Consider the following 20,231-nt stretch of genomic DNA (forward strand, 5'->3'; position numbering starts at 1 on the left):
GTGAGGGGCCACCACTGAGAAGGCCCTGCTCCTCGTCCCCACCAGCCTCACTTGTGATAGTGGTGGGGTCGAGAGCAGGGCCTCCCCAGATGATCTCAAATTCCGGGGTGGGACGTAGAGGGAGATACGTTCAGACAGATACACAGGACCGGAACTGTAAAGGGTTTTGTAGGTCAAAACCAGCACTTTGAATTTTGCTCGGAATTGAACCGGCAGCCAGTGGAGCTGACGCAGCAGGGGGTGTGGTGTGCTCCCTGTATGTCGCTCCAGTAAGCAATCTGGCTGCCGCTTGTTGGACCAGTTGAAGTTTCCGAACAGTCTTTAAGGGCAATCCCACGTAGAGTGTGTTGCAGTAGTCTATCCGGGATGTAACAAGAGCGTGGACCACTGTGGCCAGATCAGACTTCCCAAGGTACGGGCGCAACTGGTGCAAAAGTTTTAATTGCGCAAAAGCTCTCCTGGCCACCGCCGAGACCTGGGGTTCCAGGCTCAGCGATGAGTCCAGGATCACTCCCAAGCTGCGAACCCGAGTCTTCAGGGGGAGTGGAACCCCATCCAGCACAGGCTGTAACCCTATACCCTGTTCAGCCTTACGACTGACCAGTAGGACCTCTGTCTTGTCTGGATTCAATTTCAATTTGTTAGCTCTCATCCAGTCCGACACAGCAGCCAGACACCGATTCAAGATCTGGACAGCCTCCTTTGTGACAGTTGAGAAGGAGTGACAGATCTGGACATCATCTGCATAGAGATAACATCTCAGTCCGAAACTCCGGATGATCTCCCCCAGCGGCTTCATGTAGATGTTAAACAACATTGGGGACAGAATTGAACCCTGGGGGACTCCACACGACAACAGTTGTGGGGCAGAACAGGTGTCACCCAGTAACACCTTCTGGGACCGTCCCTCAAGAAAGGACTGGAGCCACTGCAAGGCAGTACCCCCAAGTCCCATATCTCTGAGGCGTCCCAGAAGGATACCGTGATCGACGGTATCGAAGGCCGCTGAGAGGTCCAGCAGAACTAACAGGGACACCCCCTGTCCAGCTCCTGGCGAAGATCATCTACCAAGGCGACCAAGGCTGTTTCCGCTCCATGTCCCGGTCTAAAGCCAGACTGTGCAGGATCTAGATAATCAGTGTCTACCAGAAATCCCTGGAGTTGTGTTGCCACCACACGTTCCATGACTTTGCCCTAGTAGGGAAGATTGGAAACTGGCCGATAGTTGTCTAATTGAGTGGGGTCCAGTGGTGGTTTTTTCAACAGCGGTTTTATGATAGCTTGTTTTAAGCTCGCTGGAATTTTGCCCTCCCGCAAGGAGGCATTAACCACCACCTTCACCCACTCTGCCACACCCCCTCTGGCTTCCTTTATCAGCCAGGATGGGCAGGGGTCTAGGATGCATGTGGTAGGTCACACCTCTCCAAGGATCCTGTCCACATCCTCAAGCTGAACCAATTGAAATGAATCCAATAAAACCGGACAAGCAGATGTTCTCGCTACATCCCCAGAGACTGCATTTAAAGTGACGTCGAATCCATACCAAATTTTCACCTTGAATAGACATGTGACAGTCCAGAAAACAATACAGACAAAATGGGGAAAAGGTTTCCCTCCAAAAGCCCCTTTTTGTGAAACAAATCATGGGATATTTTCTTTTAGAATATTCAATTAAACATTTAAAGACAAAAATATAGATTCAATTTACAAGGAAAGATACTCCAATGAAGTATCAGTTAGGATTTCTTGAGGGAAAGAGCTATTTGGGAGTAGAATGAAGAGGAATGAGCAAAAGGTAGCAAATGCTTCGAAAGTGTGGGCTCCTCACCTGCCTGAACTGCCCCGAATAGGTCTTGAATTTGTTGAACTGAGACTCGTCGTCCTGAAGGAATTCCTTGATGGACTGGATGAGTTGGATGTTCCGCTGCTGGAAGTTTTCTAGGATCAGGTAGGGTCCTTGGCAAGGTTTTGGCCTGTTTTTTTTTTTTGGAGGGGGGAGAGAAGTGAACCATCTTCAGGTGTTTCTTTTATAAAACACTATCCGTCCCCTGCCACGCGTTGCTGTGGCCCACATGGGTGTTCTGTGTAGGAGGTTTGGCCCAATTCTATCGTTGGTGACATTCAGAATGCTCTGTGATTGTAGGTGAACTATAAATCCCAGCAACTACAAGTCCCAAATGTGAAGATTCTATTTTCCCCAAACTCTACCAGTGTTCACATTTGGGCATATTGAGTATTCGTGTAGAGTTTGGTCCAGATCCATCATTGTTTGAGTCCACAGTGATCTCTGGATGTAGGTGAACTACAACTCCAAAACCAAAGGACACTGCCCATCAAACCTTTCCAGTACTTTCTGTTGGTCATGGGCGAACTGTGTGCCAAGTTTGGTCCAATTCTATTGTGTGCCAAGTTTGGTCCAATCAAATGCTCTTTGATTGTAGGTGAACTATAAATCCCAGCAACTACAACTCCCAAATGACAAAATCAATTTTTTGAGTGAAGGACATACATTGGGTTGTTAGGTGTCTTGTGTCCAAATTTGGTGTCAATTCGTCCAGTGGTTTTGTTCTGTTAATCCCACAAACAAGCATTACATTTTTATTTATATAGACTAGCCGTCCCCTGCCACGCGTTGCTGTGGCCCAGTCTGTGTATATGTGTTTTGTGTGTGTATATATTTGTGTATATATGTGTATATATGTGTATATATGTGTGTTTGTGTATATAAGTAGTTTTGCCCATGCGTGCTGTGGCCCAGTCTGTGTATATGTGTTTTGTGTGTGTATATATTTGTGTATATATGTGTATATATGTGTGTTTGTGTATATAAGTGGTTTTGCGCATGCGTGCTGTGGCACAGTCTGTGTATATGTGTTTTGTGTGTGTATATATTTGTGTATATATGTGTATATATGTGTGTTTGTGTATATAAGTGGTTTTGCGCATGCGTGCTGTGGCACAGTCTGTGTATATGTGCTTTGTGTGTGTATATATATTTGTGTAAATGTATATATGTGTGTGTGTGTGTATATATTTGTGAATATGTATATATGTGTGTGTGTGTTTCCATGTATATGTGGTTTTGTGCATGTGTTGTAATGCATTTTTTTGGCTTTTTAAGTCCCTTCCACTGTGTTTTCCAATGTTTTTATGAGTGATGGTCACTCGTTGGCCTGATAGGTGTCTTGTGTCCAAATTTGGTGTCAATTCATCCAGTGGTTTTTGGGTTCTGTGAATACCACAAACGAACATTACATTTTTATTTATATAGATTATCTGCTGCTCACAGAGAGGCATCAGAACACTGTGCTGCAGGTGTAATTCATTTCCCCAGCTCCAAACCCAATCAGTTGGAGGTCTAGACAAGAAATCCTTTGTGTGCAATTCTAGATATGAAACCTTTTGCAGTGCAAGTTGCCTCTGGTTTTAATTCTGAAGGCATTACGAAGTGTGTAAAATGGGGCCCAAAACTTGTAAGTAGCAGTGCCTCTCTCACATATCTATTACAGTGACCTTTATAATTGTGAAAACCTTATCTATGCTTTCCCTTTACACACTTTCAGAGAGAAAATAGTCTCTCTAGAAATGTATTATGAACCTCCAGGCAACTCTATAGTATACTTTCTCCCTGAAAGTTGCATTGGCGGATCTAGCTTGCACAGACTTGCATTACTTTTCCTCTTTTAAGTCCTCCAGTGCAATTCTATGGCTGGCTGGAACCAGAGATGAGGCAATTCAATGGTATTTTGTTGCTTATGTGGTTTCGCCAAAAATGTATCCCCTGCAGATACGGGATCTTACTGTATAGTATTTCCATCGCACCCTGAAATGAATGGAGGGGAGGACCCAAATATAATTCACATACAAATATTTCAAGGACTATGGGGCAGCATGTTCCTCAAAGTGAGGCCAAAAAGCGGTCAATTAAACTATGTCTAAAACTATGTCTAAAAGGTCTGCGGCAATAAGAAGGCATTTGTTGGCACAGGAAGGGATCCCTAGAAAGTGTCTCCAGAATCCGAGGGCCACCATGAGAATACCCTCCTCCTCTTTTGCTGAAGTTGCCCCCCCCCCCGCCCCAAACAGAAGGCCTAAGTCACTACATAAAGGGAGAATAGAGACGATGCAGGAGCTGCCTCAAAGGGCCACTTACTCTTTTGGAGGAGCAGGGGCAGTATCCGAAGCAGGTGTAATTGGAACGAAGCCCGGGGGTGGTTTGCTCAGGGGGCCTGACAGCCCAGGAGGTGGCAGCGGGTTAAGCAGCACCACAGAGTTGAAACCTAGGAGATTCGGAACCAAGGAGAGCCATTATGACGTCAGCCAAGGCGAGCATTTTATTCACCACTCCTTAGGGCCTTCATGAATTTCCTTCCTATGCATTGAGGTTGAGCCAGAAGTGCCTCCTTGAGTTATTTTCACAGATAGTCTTTACCATTTTAAGGACCATGAACCAAAGCTGGGGAACGGGCAGAGGCACAGATTACCGGAACAATGTAAGCATGGAGTCCTAGCTCAATTCCAGTCAAAGGCTCTCAGGGAAAAGAATTGGGAAAGGCCTTGGAGAGCCATTTCCTGCCCAAACAGGTAAAAACTCAGCTAGGTGGCCTGTCTCAGTATTAAGAGTGGGCAGATCAAAAGACAAGCTGGCAAAATGGCACTACCTAAAAGAATCCTCCACCTTGTGCGACTGTGGAGCAGACTGTGGATCAAAACTGTTGCCTGGTTTTGATCAAAAAATATTTAGCCGCTTTTGCTCCTTCTATTTTATCAGTTTTATACTTATTTATGCAATGCTTTTGATACTAAATAAATAAATAAAGTATTAAGGATGTCCTGTCTGATTTGTATGAAGGTTTGGGTTCAATTCTATTTCATCCCAGATTGAGCTGTTCAGAGAATTTAGCGATGCTCGGAATCTGTTCCTGGGAAATCTGATTAACAGCAATAAAGACCTTGGCCTGAACTTGAAAACAATCGGCGCTGACAAAATTACCATCTGCTAGCTGCAAAAGGCCACCTTACTGGGATCTGCACAAATTATTCGCCGATACATCACACAGTCCTAGACACTTGGGAAGTGTCCAACATGTGATCCAATACAACAGCGAGCAGAGTGATCTTGTTTGCTGTGGACTCATCTTGCTGTGTTTCAAACAATAATAATAATAATAATAATAATAATAATAATACCATATTTCTTCAACTGTATAAAACCACTGATTGGCAGACACAGTGCCATTGCTACTAATGAAAAAACATAAGATACACTTGCGATACTAAGATGCACCCAATCTTAATAGATGTTTATGTAGAGAAATGACTTGAAGAAATACAATAATAACAACAACACTATGTAACATGAATTTGTTCCTGGATAATAGATGTCCTTTCCTAATTGGTTCTTAAACTGCAACAAGTTTGTTTTTGTGGGACATCCTGCAGCACATTTTGCTATAGTTTTTCAATGAATATCTCACAGAGTCTTAACTAATTCAACATAGTTTGTGACAGCCACAAAATGAAGTTTCTGGAGTAAAACAACTAGTTTTAAAGTAAGTACCACACAGTTAAATAGGAAATAACACTTTCAAACAAGGAACAGAAAAAAAAATCAAATTTTGTTACATAGTGTAATAGGAATTTAGAATTGTGTTTTAGAATTCAAGAAATACAACAGCAACAATAATAATAAACTACACAACCAACCCACACTGTTTTGTGAACTCTAGTTGGCTGTTGTATATTAATGTGGATGTTTGTTTAGATTTTATCTTATTATATAATTTTGTTTGACTACGTGTAGTTTAATTTACTGATGTTAGGTTTAATTTACTTACATCAGGCTTTAATTTGATGTTAGTTTTGAAAGTTATTTTCATATGCTGGGTTTTTCTGGGATTTTACATCAGTATTTGTTTGTTTTATGAAGGCACTGAATGTTTGCCATTGCTATGTTGGAATTCGTCCTGATTCCCCTCGGGGTTATAGGATGAAATACAAATAAAAATTTATTATTATTATTATTATTATTATTATTATTATTATCTTTTATCTGCTCAAGGAGAGGCATGACATAGTTCAAAACACATAATCATATAATGTATTTTTGGCAGGACATAAAGGCCTATGGTCCCATACTTTCTCAACCACAGCTGGTGGCAGGGCCCTTTGCACATGTTATGGGGTGTGGCCAAAAAACAACCATAACCCAGTCCATATCAAAGGAAGAGCTCAGGCTCTGCCCCGAATCTCATTCAAGCACATACGGAATCCATTTTTGTAGCCACCTGGCATTTTTAAACATTTTTGGGATTAATGAAACAGAACTCCTAACCTTATGGTGCATTATGAATTCCCACCTGCAGCCCTTACCTGGAGGGGGAGGCATTCGGGGCGGTCCTGCATTTCCAAGGGCAGGGAAATCTTCTTGAGGCAACGGGGCCTGGTTCGCAGCAGGGGGCTTCTTGAGGCCAGGGGGCTCTTTGGAAGCCTGACTAGGGAGGAAGGCCTTCTCAGAGTGGCCGTTCACAACAGCTGCTGCTGGAGGGAGGTCAGGGGAGGGCTTAACATCCGGCCCCTTCTCTCCCGAAGCCAGGTCGGGCGCGGCTTCCTGTAACGTGGGGGGCGAGGCCGCCTTTGACTTCTCTGCCCCAACCTTCTTCTTCCGGCCCACTCTAATGAACCCTTGGGAACTGGAGGTGGCCAGCAAGGAGGAAACGTCCACCATGGTTGGGGCCGTGCGGATCTCCTGGGTGGTGAGGCCACCGCCACTTCGATCCTCCTCATCTCCGGAAAAAAACGCCGCCTTGGTCTTTTTGATCCCCTTTGTGCCACCACTTGGGGCTGCTTTCCGAGGTGGTTGGCTGGAGTTAACGGTGGCTACGGCCCGGGCCACGTTTTTGCCAGAGCTGCAGCTCCAGGCGGATGTGAGGGCCGAGACCGGGTTCGGCTGGACGCGTGACACCAAGGCTGGGAAGTCCTCCTCCTGGAAGGCAGACCTCTTGGCAGTGGCTGTGTAGCTCAAGGAGAGGGCCGAGGAAGTGGCGGGAGTGGAAGAGGAAGAGAGGCTGGGGAAGTCTTCTTCATCCAGCTTGACCGGGGCTGGCTGGGAGGAGCTGCAAGGGGAATATCGCACGTGAGGACTCACCCCGTACAATATCATGCAACCCCAAACTATTGGAAATGACAACCTTCTTCAAGCCTTCACTAGTGATATGCTTATCTATTATCCTGTTGCTTATTCTTTGTATATATGTTCTAGTATGCAGCTTCCTTCATTCTATGGTTCCTGAGAAGTTATAAAAAGAGCTGCAGACCACATGATCACTTCAGACTTTTACAGACAGACTACAGACTACTTCAGACCTCAGATCACACACTTGTTTGCTGTTTTTGCTGTAAGAGGAGCCCTGGCCAGATAGCAGAGATTTATCTCAAACCTATCTGAAACTGGATAGGTTTTACATCTGTGTATGCTGAACACATGAAAGTTGTGAGTAAACCAAATATATTATTATACAAAGTCTACTTTATTTAGTCTCTTGAGTGCATAACATAAAGTCGTTTTTATGGGGAGAGTAGATATGTTTTTGGCCACTGAAAAACACTTCTGAAGCACTGCTATTTGTATGCACTGGCAAATCTCTGTTTTCCTAACAGATCAGAGATAACAGGTTATTCCATCTAACAACTGAAACCATTGCCTTGCGTAATTATATCTGGTTGTATACCACAAGAGAAGATTCTATTCTAAAGGGTCTTTGGCTCTTCTTTGAAAGGACATGCTTTTCTAAAGTTATGAACTCCAAAAGGTTTTTTTCCAAAAGGTTATGAATGCCATTTCCCAAAACAAACATTTTGCATAAATGCAGGGAGCCCTGAGGCCAGGAACTTCCTTAGGATTCTGGGTTGCTACTGGGTCGTATGGTGGCAGTCAAGTTCAAATCCACCTTCCCAAGAGGCAGAGGATTTGGACTTCTTTCTAAACAGAATCCTAGAGTCGAAGGGATCTCTAAAACCACCCAGTCCAACTCCATTCTGCCGTGCAGGAAAACCACAATTAAATCCCCGGTGGCAGATGGCCAGCCAGCCTCTGAATCCTAGAGGTTCAAAGGGATCTTTAAAGGCCACTCAGTCCAAACCCATTCTGCCATGCAGGAAAAACACAATTAAAGCACCCTCCACAGATGGCCATCCAGATTCTGTTAAAAAAACCCAAAAGAAGCCTCCACTGCACTCCAAGGCAGAGACTTCCACCCTTGAACGGTTCTTATGAAATTCTTCCTGATATTCAGGTGGAATTTCCTTTCTTGCCCTTTGAACCCACTGCTCCGAGAATGGCTCAAAACCCGAGTGCTGGGGATTCTAGGGCATGTGCAAAGTGTGGCTCAGAATACAAGGGGAAGAGAGGCTTGGGAGACCTCTTGATGAAGAAAGGGACACGGAGGGGAAACAATTTTGGTTTCTGAGGGAACAAGCTCTTTCTTCTTGGAAGCAGATAAAATTCTCATCCCTTGCCCACCTTCACTCTGGCCGTCTGCTGGCTCCATGACCAGAATAACACATTGTGAAGTGAGCCTAAGTGATAACTCCACAAACAGCTCTGTGACAATTACCCCTTATGCTTTATAGGGAAGGCAGCTTGAGAAATGGAATTTTGGCCTTAGACAGCAGAACAAGGACATTCCTATATCTTGTCAGTGCCCTATCCAGATCTAATTACACTCTATGTCTGCCTATATCCTTTTTTGGTGGATGCAAAGGTTGGTTTCTCCCCCAACCCCGGTCACAACCAAAGCTACCTCCCAATGCTCCTCCATGTTCTGTGAAGAGGAAGAGAGCAAATAAAGAAGGCTACAGAGCCAAACACAAACAATTACATCCACTAGGACCACTTAGCAGGTATTATCATTTTGCCTCTGGCTATAGGAAAGTAACCAGGCACTTTGCTGCACTCTCCCCACTTTCCATCAGCAAGGAGAAGCCTGGCGTGTCACAGGATGTTTGATACGGAGGAGGACAATGGCCATAACTACCAAAGAGAGCCCAACTTGCAACTGTCCCCAAGCCACTTCTTTGGTCTTATTTGCATAAATTATTTTACATTAACCTACATAAATCTGGCTTGAGCCTGGTCCCGCCAAATCAAGACCTCACCTCTGCAGACAGCCCACAACTGGCGTGCCAATGGCAGGGAAGTCTTCCTGGTTCAGAATGGCATTCGGAAGGGCTTCCTTGGGAGCTTGGGGGGAAGAAGAGAAAGGCAGGTTGAACTAAGAAGGCCTCTGAAGGGTCTTTTCTTCCAGGTAGGCTACCTTCTGATCCCATGGGTGGCTCACCTGGTGCTTCAGCCTGAGGCTTTGGTCCTCGCTTTAAGGCGTTCAAGTCTGGGTCCTTTGCATCCTCCTTCTTCCCACGGACACTCTCCTCTTTTTCTTCCCCGCGCTTTTTCTCCTCTTGCCTTTTGGCAGCGACTGAGGCCCTGACCGCTGCAGCAATGTCCCGGTCTTCTTCTTCCCTGGTTTTTTTAAAAGCAATAGGAATAAAGTGAGCCAGGAAAGGCAAAATGTTCTCCCCTCATCTGAAAGCACAGGAAGGCAGTCCATCTTCACTAGAGAACAAATTGGGGGCAGCTTGGCAGGACACACCAAGGGCTGGTAGTAACGAATTATCCAGGAAGAGACCACTAACAAGATGGAAATTTCTATTATCACAGAGAACACTTGCTGATCAAAGGCAGAGCACACAAGCTGCAATTAGAGGAGGAATTTATTATGTAACAACTTATTCTGTACTTTCCAGGTGGTTGGTTTATTTTTAAAAGAACGGTTGGGAAGTATTTCACAAAATGAAAATTACACCACGTATTGTATAAATGGAAACAATCTGGAAAAGGTGCTGAAAGCTTTTGCCACATGTGAGAGTAGTCTAGTTCTGTCAGCAAGTTCCAGGAGCATCCTGAAACGATGCAGAGGTTACACTCCTGTTTCCCAGTTTACATTCCTTCTCACAAACTGTTTTCCAACTTGCAAGCGCCCCCCCCCCCCCCCGCAAAGGCAACATTACCTTTTGTATCGCCAGCTGCCCCTCCTGTTTTGTTGCCCACCTCGCAGGCCTGTCCTAGCTCCTCTCATTTGGCGGCTATATCGATCAACCTCTTCGTAGTCTTCCCCGCTCACGACACCTGGAATTAGAAGATACAGGGCGCATCAGCCTCAAAATGCCCATTTTCCCCAAAGGTTTAATATTCCACACCACAGAGGATTAGATCATGCTACAACAGAGGTGAACTGCATGCTCTCCAAGACCTAACTTGTTTCCCTCAAGCCATAAGGAGAGGTGGGTAAGAAATAAAAATTATTATTATTATTATTATTATTATTAGGAGCCCTTGGTGGCGCAATAGGTTAAACCCTTGTGCTGGCTGCTGACAGAAAGGTTGATGGTTCGAATATGGGGAGCAGGGTGAGCTCCCGTGTGTCAGCTCCAGCTTCTCATACAGGGACATGAGAGAAGCCTCCCACAGAATGATAAAACATCCAGGCATCCCCTAGGCAACATCCTTGCAGACAGCCAATTCTCTCACACCAGAAGCAACTTGTAGTTTCTCAAGTTTCCCTGGACATGAGAAAAAAATTACTATTATTATTACTAGTAGTAAAATAATAACAACAATGGCCTGCTAGGTAAGTCTTCCTGGATATGAAAAAAAGCCAGAAGACTTTCCACAGTAGTGAAAGTACATGCCAGACATTATTCAATCATGCTTTCAATGGTTTAACCAAGCAAATCCTTGCCCATTAAGAAAGCCAAGACTCTGAAACACACTGCGTCCTACATCTACATCTGTATTCAGTATTTTTCCTCTGCCAGGTAAACATGCACAAAGCAAACATTACAAGCACCCTATAGCTGTAGAATTTGAAAGTTAACCCTTGTCCTCTAAAAATTATTGAAAAATGAAAAAACCAGCCAGTCTAGCGTACCCTCGTTCCTCCGCTGATGCCTTGGTGCATAGTTGAACTGTAGGTCAATCTGCCGGTTCTGCCGGGCCTCTGCCCGGTTCTTGCTGTGGCAGGCCGTCTTGTGGGCCTTGTAGTCTATCTCAGTCCGGAAGGCATGGGTGAACTGCTCAGTGCTGCACTGGCCTTCTTCACAGAGGAAATGCTTCTCGCGGAAGTGTTCCCGGAGGTATTCGTAATCGCTACAGTGGAGAAATAGAGGCAGTGCCTGTTAACTGATCGGCGAACTCAAAAACATAGATGCATTTGCAGCAGCAAAAACAGAAATGGAACCCATACCAATTAGCTTATATGATCAAAAGCACAACAAAGTTTCTTGGTATAAATGTGCCGAAATAGGAACCTTTATACATATCTGGTGACAAGATACAACAAAGGGTGAAATGGAAGAAATATATGGGCTACAAACAGAGCTGAATAAAAACTATTTTTGCCATGAAAATGGAAGGAAAAGATTGTAATAAAGATTGGGTAGATATTATACAATATATTATAGGAGCGGAACAAGCAACGTTTGTGCTGGGATGGAAAGAGCACAAAAAATGGGAAATTAAAAGTGGCATGACTATTTAGCAGACTATGCTTCAGGATTATATTATTGAATAAATAGATATCCTATGAACAATTAGGTCTCAAAAAAACTCAAAAGAACTGATAGCCAAAGTGAAGGGGAAAGGAAAATACAAGGAACTAAATCAGACCATCTCCATGATCCAACAAATAGAATAAAAGCCAAAATTGAATCACAACTGTTTCTGGAGGGAGGAGGAATAAGGAGAAAGGTATAAGTAGGATACTAAGATGGAATTAGAAAGTAGAATTTGAGCTATACCAGAACACTATGCAATCCCTTTTACTTGTATTAATTGATTCTGTTTAATACTTCTGTAATATAATTATGACAGTTATACTGTACCTATACAATCCAATAAAAATGGTAGATAGATAGATAGATAGAAATGGAGACAAACCAACACAGAGCTGGGCCTGGGGAGAACCAGTGGCTCGTTTCTAAGAGGCCATAGTAGCCCCAGGCTGTTGCTGTGCACAAACCTGTAATATTCCTGTGCGCCGTCAGAATCACAGAAGTGGCAGAAAAAGTGGTCTCTTCTCAGGTGTTTCAGTAACTCGTCGTTGTCCAAATAGCGCTCGTCACAAAATTTACACAAGGGGTGGCCACGGTGAGATGTGTCGTCGGGGTCCCCATGGATCCTGTGCCGAGCCAGGTCCTTACGTGAGTACCACTTGCGCTCATAGGTAAAGATCTAGAATGCAAGTGAGAGAGAGAGAGAGAGAGAGAGAGAGAGAGAGCAGAGCCTTTCGTGCTGTGGCAGGCAGCAAGAGGTTCCCCTTGACTCCAATTGCTCCTGAGGCCTCGTGGCCACTTACCTTCAAGTGCTTCACGCAGAGTTTGCAGCAGAAGAGTTCGTGCTGCTTCCTCATATGTTGCTCCAAGTCCCCAACAGTGGCAAAAGGTCTGGCTTCCGGGCAGATTGGGCATTCGTGCTGCAAAAGCTTCCTGGGGAAAAAGAGCCCCCAGAAAAGCAGTTACAAGCCACAGAGAGCTTTTCCCCAATACAACCCCCTTTGCTTCTCACGAGAAGTGCAAATATCTCTCACAGTCATTTAAAAAATGAATGCCACTTTTTCCTAAGTGCCTCAAGTGTGGGCCAGATTTTATTTTGATTTGCAAATGCATGCTAATTAATGGAGGATAGGCTTAGAATAACATGATGCAAGTTTATTTATTAAGCCAACATGCATTGCATATAACTACATCTCATGAACACATGCTTGAACATAAATGCTGCTCATTTTGCAATATTTATTCTGCTTCTGCCTGTTTGCTAGATGGACACTGAACACTTTTCTCTTGAACATGGAAGTCTTGCTTAGTTCTTTTCCTTTCATCAGGCACATATTTTCCCATAGGGACATATTTCATCCTTAACTTCCTGGTACTGAGAAAGCAAAAGCATTTACGCAGCTGCTTATTTGGCATTCCTATTCTCACTAAAGGAAGCTGTTTCCGTTTTCATTTCTAGCCTCCGCTGTGGAAACAGTTTGGGATAATACAAATCAGATATAGTTATTGTTATCATGCCTATGGGGATTTCACTGCTATTGTAATTTTAAAGAGCTAGTTTATAGAATAAGTTTTAATGTTTCTATTGGAAATTGTATACTGTACTTTTAAAAGTTCTACATTATTTGATGTCATGGCCTATGGTTGGCACAATAAACAATTCATTCATTCACTAAGGAAGCATGATAAAGAGCAGTTACCTATAGAGAGCATAAACTTTTCCATCAGTAAAATAGATGTCATATTTCTTGTCGTGCTGCAACTGGCTGAGGTTGATTGTGGAGAATGATGTCAGCTTCCTCCCAAAGACCACCTAAACAGGACAGGGGGAGGAGAGTTAGAGCATGATACAAATGGATCAGCATGGGTCCAATGGAAATCATCAAGGAAAGAACACAGACTAAGGGAGTGCTGATGGTAGCTGCAGGAAGGTCAGATTCAGATCCCAGATAAACAGAGACTTTCTCAGCTTCATTTTTGCCATATGATTTCCAGAGAGGAAAGAAAAGTGGGATATGTCACTGCTGCCCACGGTGGGGAAAAAATTGAGGAAAAGAAATCTCAATTTTTGCTGGAGTCAGAGAACACAGGATCCCTGTGAGAAAGTGGAAAAACCACAAATATAAATCTGCTATATTTCTCTCTCTCAATATTTCTAAGTCCTCCAGTGCAGTTCTATGGCCAACTTCCGGAAAACATTGACTGCAGAATCACACTGGAGACCTTGAAATACCAAGGGAGAATATACTTTTTTGGTCACATACAGGGTCGCGGCAAGCATAGTCATCTGCAAATTATCAAATCTATGAATGCTTTACTTCCAAATGTGGAAAGACAACTGAATCTACTAGTTCTACCCAGGTGAGCTATTTAAGCAACCTAACGTTTGAGACACTAGGCTTTGTGTTCAAACTGAATAATCACTGCTGGATCAAAATGTCCGAACAGATACAGAAAAGACTCAATGCAGGACACAAAAGGTGTCATTTCTAAAAACCACATGGTCTACTTAAAGTTTCAGTTTTCTCAAGTCACCAGCATGACCTGACTCATTCTGCCTTCTAAAAACACCCCCGGATTGGAGGAACAGATGGTTTCCATTGTTTTGAAGTCAGGGTGAGCTCATGTAGAAGGAACAGAGGTTACAATAATCTAGCATTTCCAGCTGAGTTGGAAAGGAGGTTTCCCAGAGATCTCTGAGTTGCATCCTCCCTGCTGATGCCCTAATGGCCTTCTCTCTTTCCCTACAATTTGAGAGTTATGAAAAAGGAAATGCCTCTGGCTAGTGACACATTGTGCCAAGAATAAATGGGAGGCGTCATCTAATCGGACTGGAAGGAAAGGCAAGGGAGGGAGTCATACTAGAAGAATGTGGGTTTGGGGAGCTCTCCAGGGCAAAACAGGGGAAGAGCAGCCTCGAGGTGAGCCGGATGGACAGGAAGCGAATTTCAAAGCTTTCTGCTTGACATATCCAGTTTAAAGAAGCAGGTGACAGACTCTGAAAATCACTCTCTTAGCTTCAGAGGAAGGCTAAGGCAACCACTTTCTGAACAAATCTGGCCAATAAAACCCTGTGAAAGGTTTGCCATAGATTTGAGAACACACTGGAAGAACAACGAAGCAATGACATAAGAAACAACGAGCCCCAATGAGAAGCATGGTCTGTCAAAATTCACAATAATGGGTGAGATACACAAGGACAGGCTGCATGTCTTAAAAAGGAACCTTGCTGGGTTATGCCTCAAGACCTAGAATTTCCAATTCAACTTGCAAAGCCATAACTGGTAGCCCCATGGCACAACATGATGCCAAGCGTTACACTTGCCAAAACTATCAAACCATGTCTATAATTGATGGTTATGAGTTGCGACAGGAAAATACAGAACAGCTACTTATAATCCTGGAGGGAAAGGAGACTGCTGGTTTCTAAAAGATCATCCCCAAAGATCGTTCCCCAGAGAAGCTGGACTAAGGGCAGGGGCTTGGAAGGAGATATCCTTTCAATATCTGGATCCTCAAGAGTTTTATAAAATGTTGGTAAACACCCAACAGAGAGCATGTTTATTGGCTCTCCGAACACAGCCCTAATGCCACCTCACGCCTTTCCTCTATTCCTGGTTCTAAAGAACGACTTCCACCAAAAATAACCCAAATGATCAAATAACACAATCACTGTGCCTGACTCTTGAACTTGGCGTTGGCTGGAGCACAATGCAAACAAAATGCAGGCAACAGCCCAGGGCCTGACAAGGGCAAGCTCACAAGGCTTCCTTGCAAAAGGAGGTGTCAGAGTGACCATCCACACAGTGGAATGATACCAGTTGGAAAACTTTAATCGCTGATAAAAGTCATAAGACAGAGCCTGTTCTGACCTGGACAGAGTAAATTCCCTAAATGGTGATGATATTACTTTCCAAAGAATGAGAAACAAAACAGGCTTCACTTGCAAACACAGAATTGGCCTGAGTTGGAAGTAAATGCATAATCCATCAGGGTGAACCTGTATTTCCATCCTTTCTGTACAGGAAATATCTGAATTGTCTGGCTTTACGAGCCTTTCAATTCAAGACCATTTGGAGATGTGACCTCAAGGAAAAGAAACAGGTCTTCCAAAAATAAAAAGAGCACATTAGAAACAACATGAAATCAGAGACCTGTTGCACAAACATCAAAATTGATGGGACATTAGATAGCATCATATATGAATTAAATAGTATGAGGTCAATTTTGGAATACATTGAAGACGAATCAGGTATGGAGGTTCTAAAGATTCTATGGACACAAACTTTGTTCCATGTGCAAAAATATTTTTAAAATATTGTACAAAATGACCTCTAGCCTGTGTGTATCAGGGATCTATGAAACATAAATGAATTTCATGCCTGGATTCTCCGAAGTATCTCATGATGGAATACAAATACAGATTGAGCACCCTGTATCTGAAACTCTTTGGACCGGAACCATTCCCTCTTTCGAATTTTTGAATATTTAAAGAAATGTGCAATATGAGATACCTTTGAGAAGCAACCCAAGTCGAAACCACACCTGACACATTGTTGGAAGACGATTTTATCACATTGTTATCAATAATGTTGTGTTTGCATAGACTGAACCATTGGAAAGCAAAAATATAAGGTCATTTTTAGAATAGTTTGGAAGTCCAGATAAGGCGCTTGATCTGTAGCTCCAAAGTGAGGGGAGGGGATGAGATATCCAAAACATTATCATCATCAGCATAGTCGTCGTTTGGGGTGGCTTCCCCATTCAGTTATTAATAGTGGAAGCAGTCCTTATCTCAAGCTTGAGGCCTGGACTGCTTCTACCACTAATAATTAAATAATAATCCCCTCAAGTAATAATAATAATAATAATAACAATAACAACAACAATAACAACAGCAGATCCCTGCCTTTTTCCCACCCTCACAGCATACACAAAATTGGGTGGAAATGTGAAATCCCATGATCATTGTCTGGGGGGTGGGGTGTCTACATTCAGTTATTAACAGTGGAAGCAGACTTTCTCTGAAATGTTTGGGGTCAGGACCCCTTTGGTCACTGACAACCGATTGAGAAACAGCCCCCAAAAATGAATTATAATAACAGTAGTAATATTGGAAGGAACCCCTTATCTGAAAGGCTTAGGGTCAGGCCTACTCCTACCATTAATAATAGATGAGGGATCTATTAATAATAGATAATAATAATAATGGTGCACTGGGTGCCATGCCAAAAGATCTCAGCTGGCATTTGGAAACAAACATCAACAAAATCACAATCTGTCAACTGCAAAAGGCCACCTTACTTGGATCTGCGTGCATCATTCGAAAATACATCACACAGTCCTAGATGCTTGGGAAGTGTTCAACTTGTGATTTTTTGATACAAACTCCAGCATATAGATCTCGTTTGCTGTGACATACTGTGTTTTTAGATAGACAAATAGATAAATAGTGTTGAAGCAGGCCAGGGCTGCTTCAACTATTAATCACTGAATGTAAGAATAATAATACAAGGTAGTGTAAGCAGGCCAGGATCACTTCCACTATTAGCTGCTGAATAAGGAACCCCATCAAACACTAATAGAGTATTAATTAATTATAACAATAATAACAGAGTAATAACTGATGATCATAATAATGGAGTAATAACTGATGGTAATGATAATGGAGTAATAACAAATGATAACAATAGAGTAATAATTGATTATAATAATAATCATCATCGATTTTATTAATAACAATGATAAAACTATAACGATGATAGAGTAATTGATAATGATGATAAGAGTAATAATTATGATAACAATAATAAAATTATAATAATAGAGTAATAATTGATTTATTATTAACTTATTTACAGTATTTCTATACCGCTTTTCTCACCCCTAGGGTGCCCTAATGGCACTTCTGCCATGGGTTTTTTTTTTTTGTCGTGTCAGGGGTCGCTCCTGTTGTGAGAGAATTGGCCGTCTGCAAGGATGTTGCCCAGGGGACGCCTGGATGATTTGATGTTTTTATCGTCCTTGTGGGAGGCTTCTCTCATGTCCCCGCATGAGGAGCTGGAGCTGATAGAGGGAGCTCATCCGCCTCTCCCCGGATTCAAACCTGCGACCTGTCGGTCTTCAGTTCTGCCGGCACAGGGGTTTAACCCACTGCGCCACCGAGGGCTCCTTTCTGCCATGGTGATAATGATGATCATAATAATAATAATAATAATAATAATAATAGAGTAACCATCGATGATGATGATTATTATTTTTATTATTATTAAACTTTATTTGTACCCCGCTAGCATCTCCCGAAGGACTCGATGCGGCTTACAAAGGCCAAGGCCACAACACACAATATAACAATACAAAACCTAAGGCAAATTAAAACAGTTAAATTATGATAATAATAATAATGATCTTTATTTCTAACCCACCCTCTCTCTCCATATGGAGCAGCTTCCAAAAAAACAAAACAAATGGGCAAACATTCAATGCCAAGTGCAGTAAGAAGATAAAACAAACAAAACACTCCAATTAAAATAGACAGATTTAAAATACACAAATAGAATGTGAATAAAACAACATGGGCTAAAACGTATTATCAATCCGGCCTCGTAAATAACTCATTCAGCAGGTATAAAAATACAGAAGTAACGTGGCTCTCCAATGATGATAATAATAATAATAGATAATAATAGTAACAATAATAGATAATCAACCCAGTGTTTCCCTTATTGAACGACCTCAAAGGCTAATACAGGCCAGGGCCAACTTCGGCCCTCCCTCCCTCCCTCCAGGTGTTTTGGACTTCTAACAGCCGGACTCCTACCGGCTGTTAGGAATTGTGGGAGTGGAAGTCCAAAACACCTGTAGGGAGGGAGGGAGGGAGGGCCAAAGTTGGCCCTGGCCCAGGGGAATAGTACCTGGTCGAGCTCCTCGCGGCAGACGGCGCAGTACCTCCCGCCGCAGAGGGCCCTCATCCGGACGGAGCAGCGGAAGCAGACGGGGTGCTCGCACCGGCCCAGCGCCACCACCTCCAGCTCCCCGCAGCACAGCACGCACAAGGGCCCGGCAGCCGGGGACGGAGGCGCCTTCGCGGCCGAAGGAGAAGCCGCTGGCGGGAGCGGCGTGGAGGCCATGGCAGGGCAGGCCGCCCCGGCTGAGGCAGGCCCACTCGGCCCCGCGCGCAGCCTAGCAACCGCCCCTTCCTCCCTCCCTCCTTCCTGCCTTCGCCCGCACAAAGAGAGCGGCACTTCCGCTCGTCGCCCCGCCTCCGCCATGACCACTTCCGGCGGGCTGTTAGGAATGCTGGGAGTTGAAGTCCAAAACGCCTGAAGGGCAGGCCCAACCTTGCCCCTCCTCCTCTGAAGACCCAAGAGAGTGCTGTTCTTCTTCTTGGGGCAGTGATCGCTCACAACACTAACAATATTTGAAACTAAGCCTTGATTATGTATACATTGTTATGTAGGAGGGTATATAGGTACTTCTACATTTGATATGTGTGTGTGTGTGTGTGTGTATATTACGTAGGCCTGTTCAATGCATGGTTCTACACCAGTGTTTCTCAAACTTCGTAATGCTGTGACTTCTTAATACAGTTCCTCCTGTTATGGTGACCCCCAACCATAACATTATTTTTGTTGCTACTTCAGAACTGTCATTTTGCTCCAGTTATGAACTGTAAGAGAACAGTTCATAACTCTGGGAGAACAAAATGAAGCGGGACGCAGGCTGATAGAATTTTGCCAGGAAAACTCGCTGTGTATAACAAACACTCTCTTCCAACAACCTAAAAGACGGCTTTACACATGGACCTCGCCAGACGGTCAACACCGAAATCAGATTGACTACATCCTTTGCAGCCAAAGGTGGCGGACATCCATCCAGTCGGTGAAAACAAGACCTGGGGCTGACTGTAGCTCAGATCACGAACTTCTTATTGCTCAATTTAGAATAAAACTAAAGAGATCAGGGAAAATACACAGACCAGTTAGATATGATCTCACTAACATTCCTAGCGAATATACAGTGGAAGTGAAGAACAGATTTGAAGGGCTAGATTTAGTAAACAGAGTCCCAGAAGAACTATGGACAGAAGTCCGCGACATTGTTCAGGAGGCGGCAACAAAGTATGTCCCAAAGAAAAAGAAAACCAAGAAGGCAAAATGGTTGTCTGCTGAGACACTGGAAGTAGCCCAAGAAAGGAGGAAAGCAAAAGGAAACAGGGATAAGGGGAGATATGCCCAGTTAAATGCGCAATTCCAGAGGTTAGCCAGAAGAGACAAGGAACTATTTTTAAACAAGCAATGCATGGAAGTGGAAGAAGACAACAGAATAGGAAGGACAAGAGACCTCTTCCAGAAAATTAGAAACATTGGAGGTAAATTTCAGGCAAAAATTGGTATGATAAGAAACAAAGATGGCAGGGACCTAACAGAAGCTGAAGAGATCAAGAGAAGGTGGCGAGATTATACAGAAGATCTGTATAGGAAGGATAACAATATCGAGGATAGCTTTGACGGTGTGGAGAATGAATTAGAACCAGACATCCTGAGGAGTGAGGTTGAATGGGCCTTAAGAAGCATTGCTAACAACAAGGCAGCAGGAGACGACGGGATCCCAGCTGAACTGTT

At 43.6% G+C, this 20,231-nt stretch overlaps 1 protein-coding gene across 1 annotated transcript in view; it reads right to left on the minus strand.

Moving 5' to 3' along the window:
• The window catches only part of ZNF598 (zinc finger protein 598, E3 ubiquitin ligase), a 22,654-nt gene extending 3,815 nt beyond the window's left edge, over window positions 1-18,839 (minus strand). The window contains exons 1-11 of the mRNA XM_060786510.2: window positions 18,522-18,839; window positions 13,308-13,420; window positions 12,411-12,540; window positions 12,075-12,286; window positions 10,986-11,203; window positions 10,066-10,183; window positions 9,339-9,517; window positions 9,157-9,241; window positions 6,373-7,115; window positions 4,154-4,280; window positions 1,829-1,973 (exon numbers count right to left, since the gene is read on the minus strand). Coding sequence (XP_060642493.2) covers window positions 1,829-1,973; window positions 4,154-4,280; window positions 6,373-7,115; window positions 9,157-9,241; window positions 9,339-9,517; window positions 10,066-10,183; window positions 10,986-11,203; window positions 12,075-12,286; window positions 12,411-12,540; window positions 13,308-13,420; window positions 18,522-18,737 — 2,286 coding nt within the window. The 5' untranslated portion in view covers window positions 18,738-18,839. The remainder of the gene's footprint in view (window positions 1-1,828; window positions 1,974-4,153; window positions 4,281-6,372; window positions 7,116-9,156; window positions 9,242-9,338; window positions 9,518-10,065; window positions 10,184-10,985; window positions 11,204-12,074; window positions 12,287-12,410; window positions 12,541-13,307; window positions 13,421-18,521) is intronic.
• Window positions 18,840-20,231: the final 1,392 nt, after the last annotated feature.

This window comes from Anolis sagrei, chromosome X, assembly GCF_037176765.1.
Source record: "Anolis sagrei isolate rAnoSag1 chromosome X, rAnoSag1.mat, whole genome shotgun sequence".
NCBI lineage: Eukaryota > Metazoa > Chordata > Lepidosauria > Squamata > Dactyloidae > Anolis > Anolis sagrei.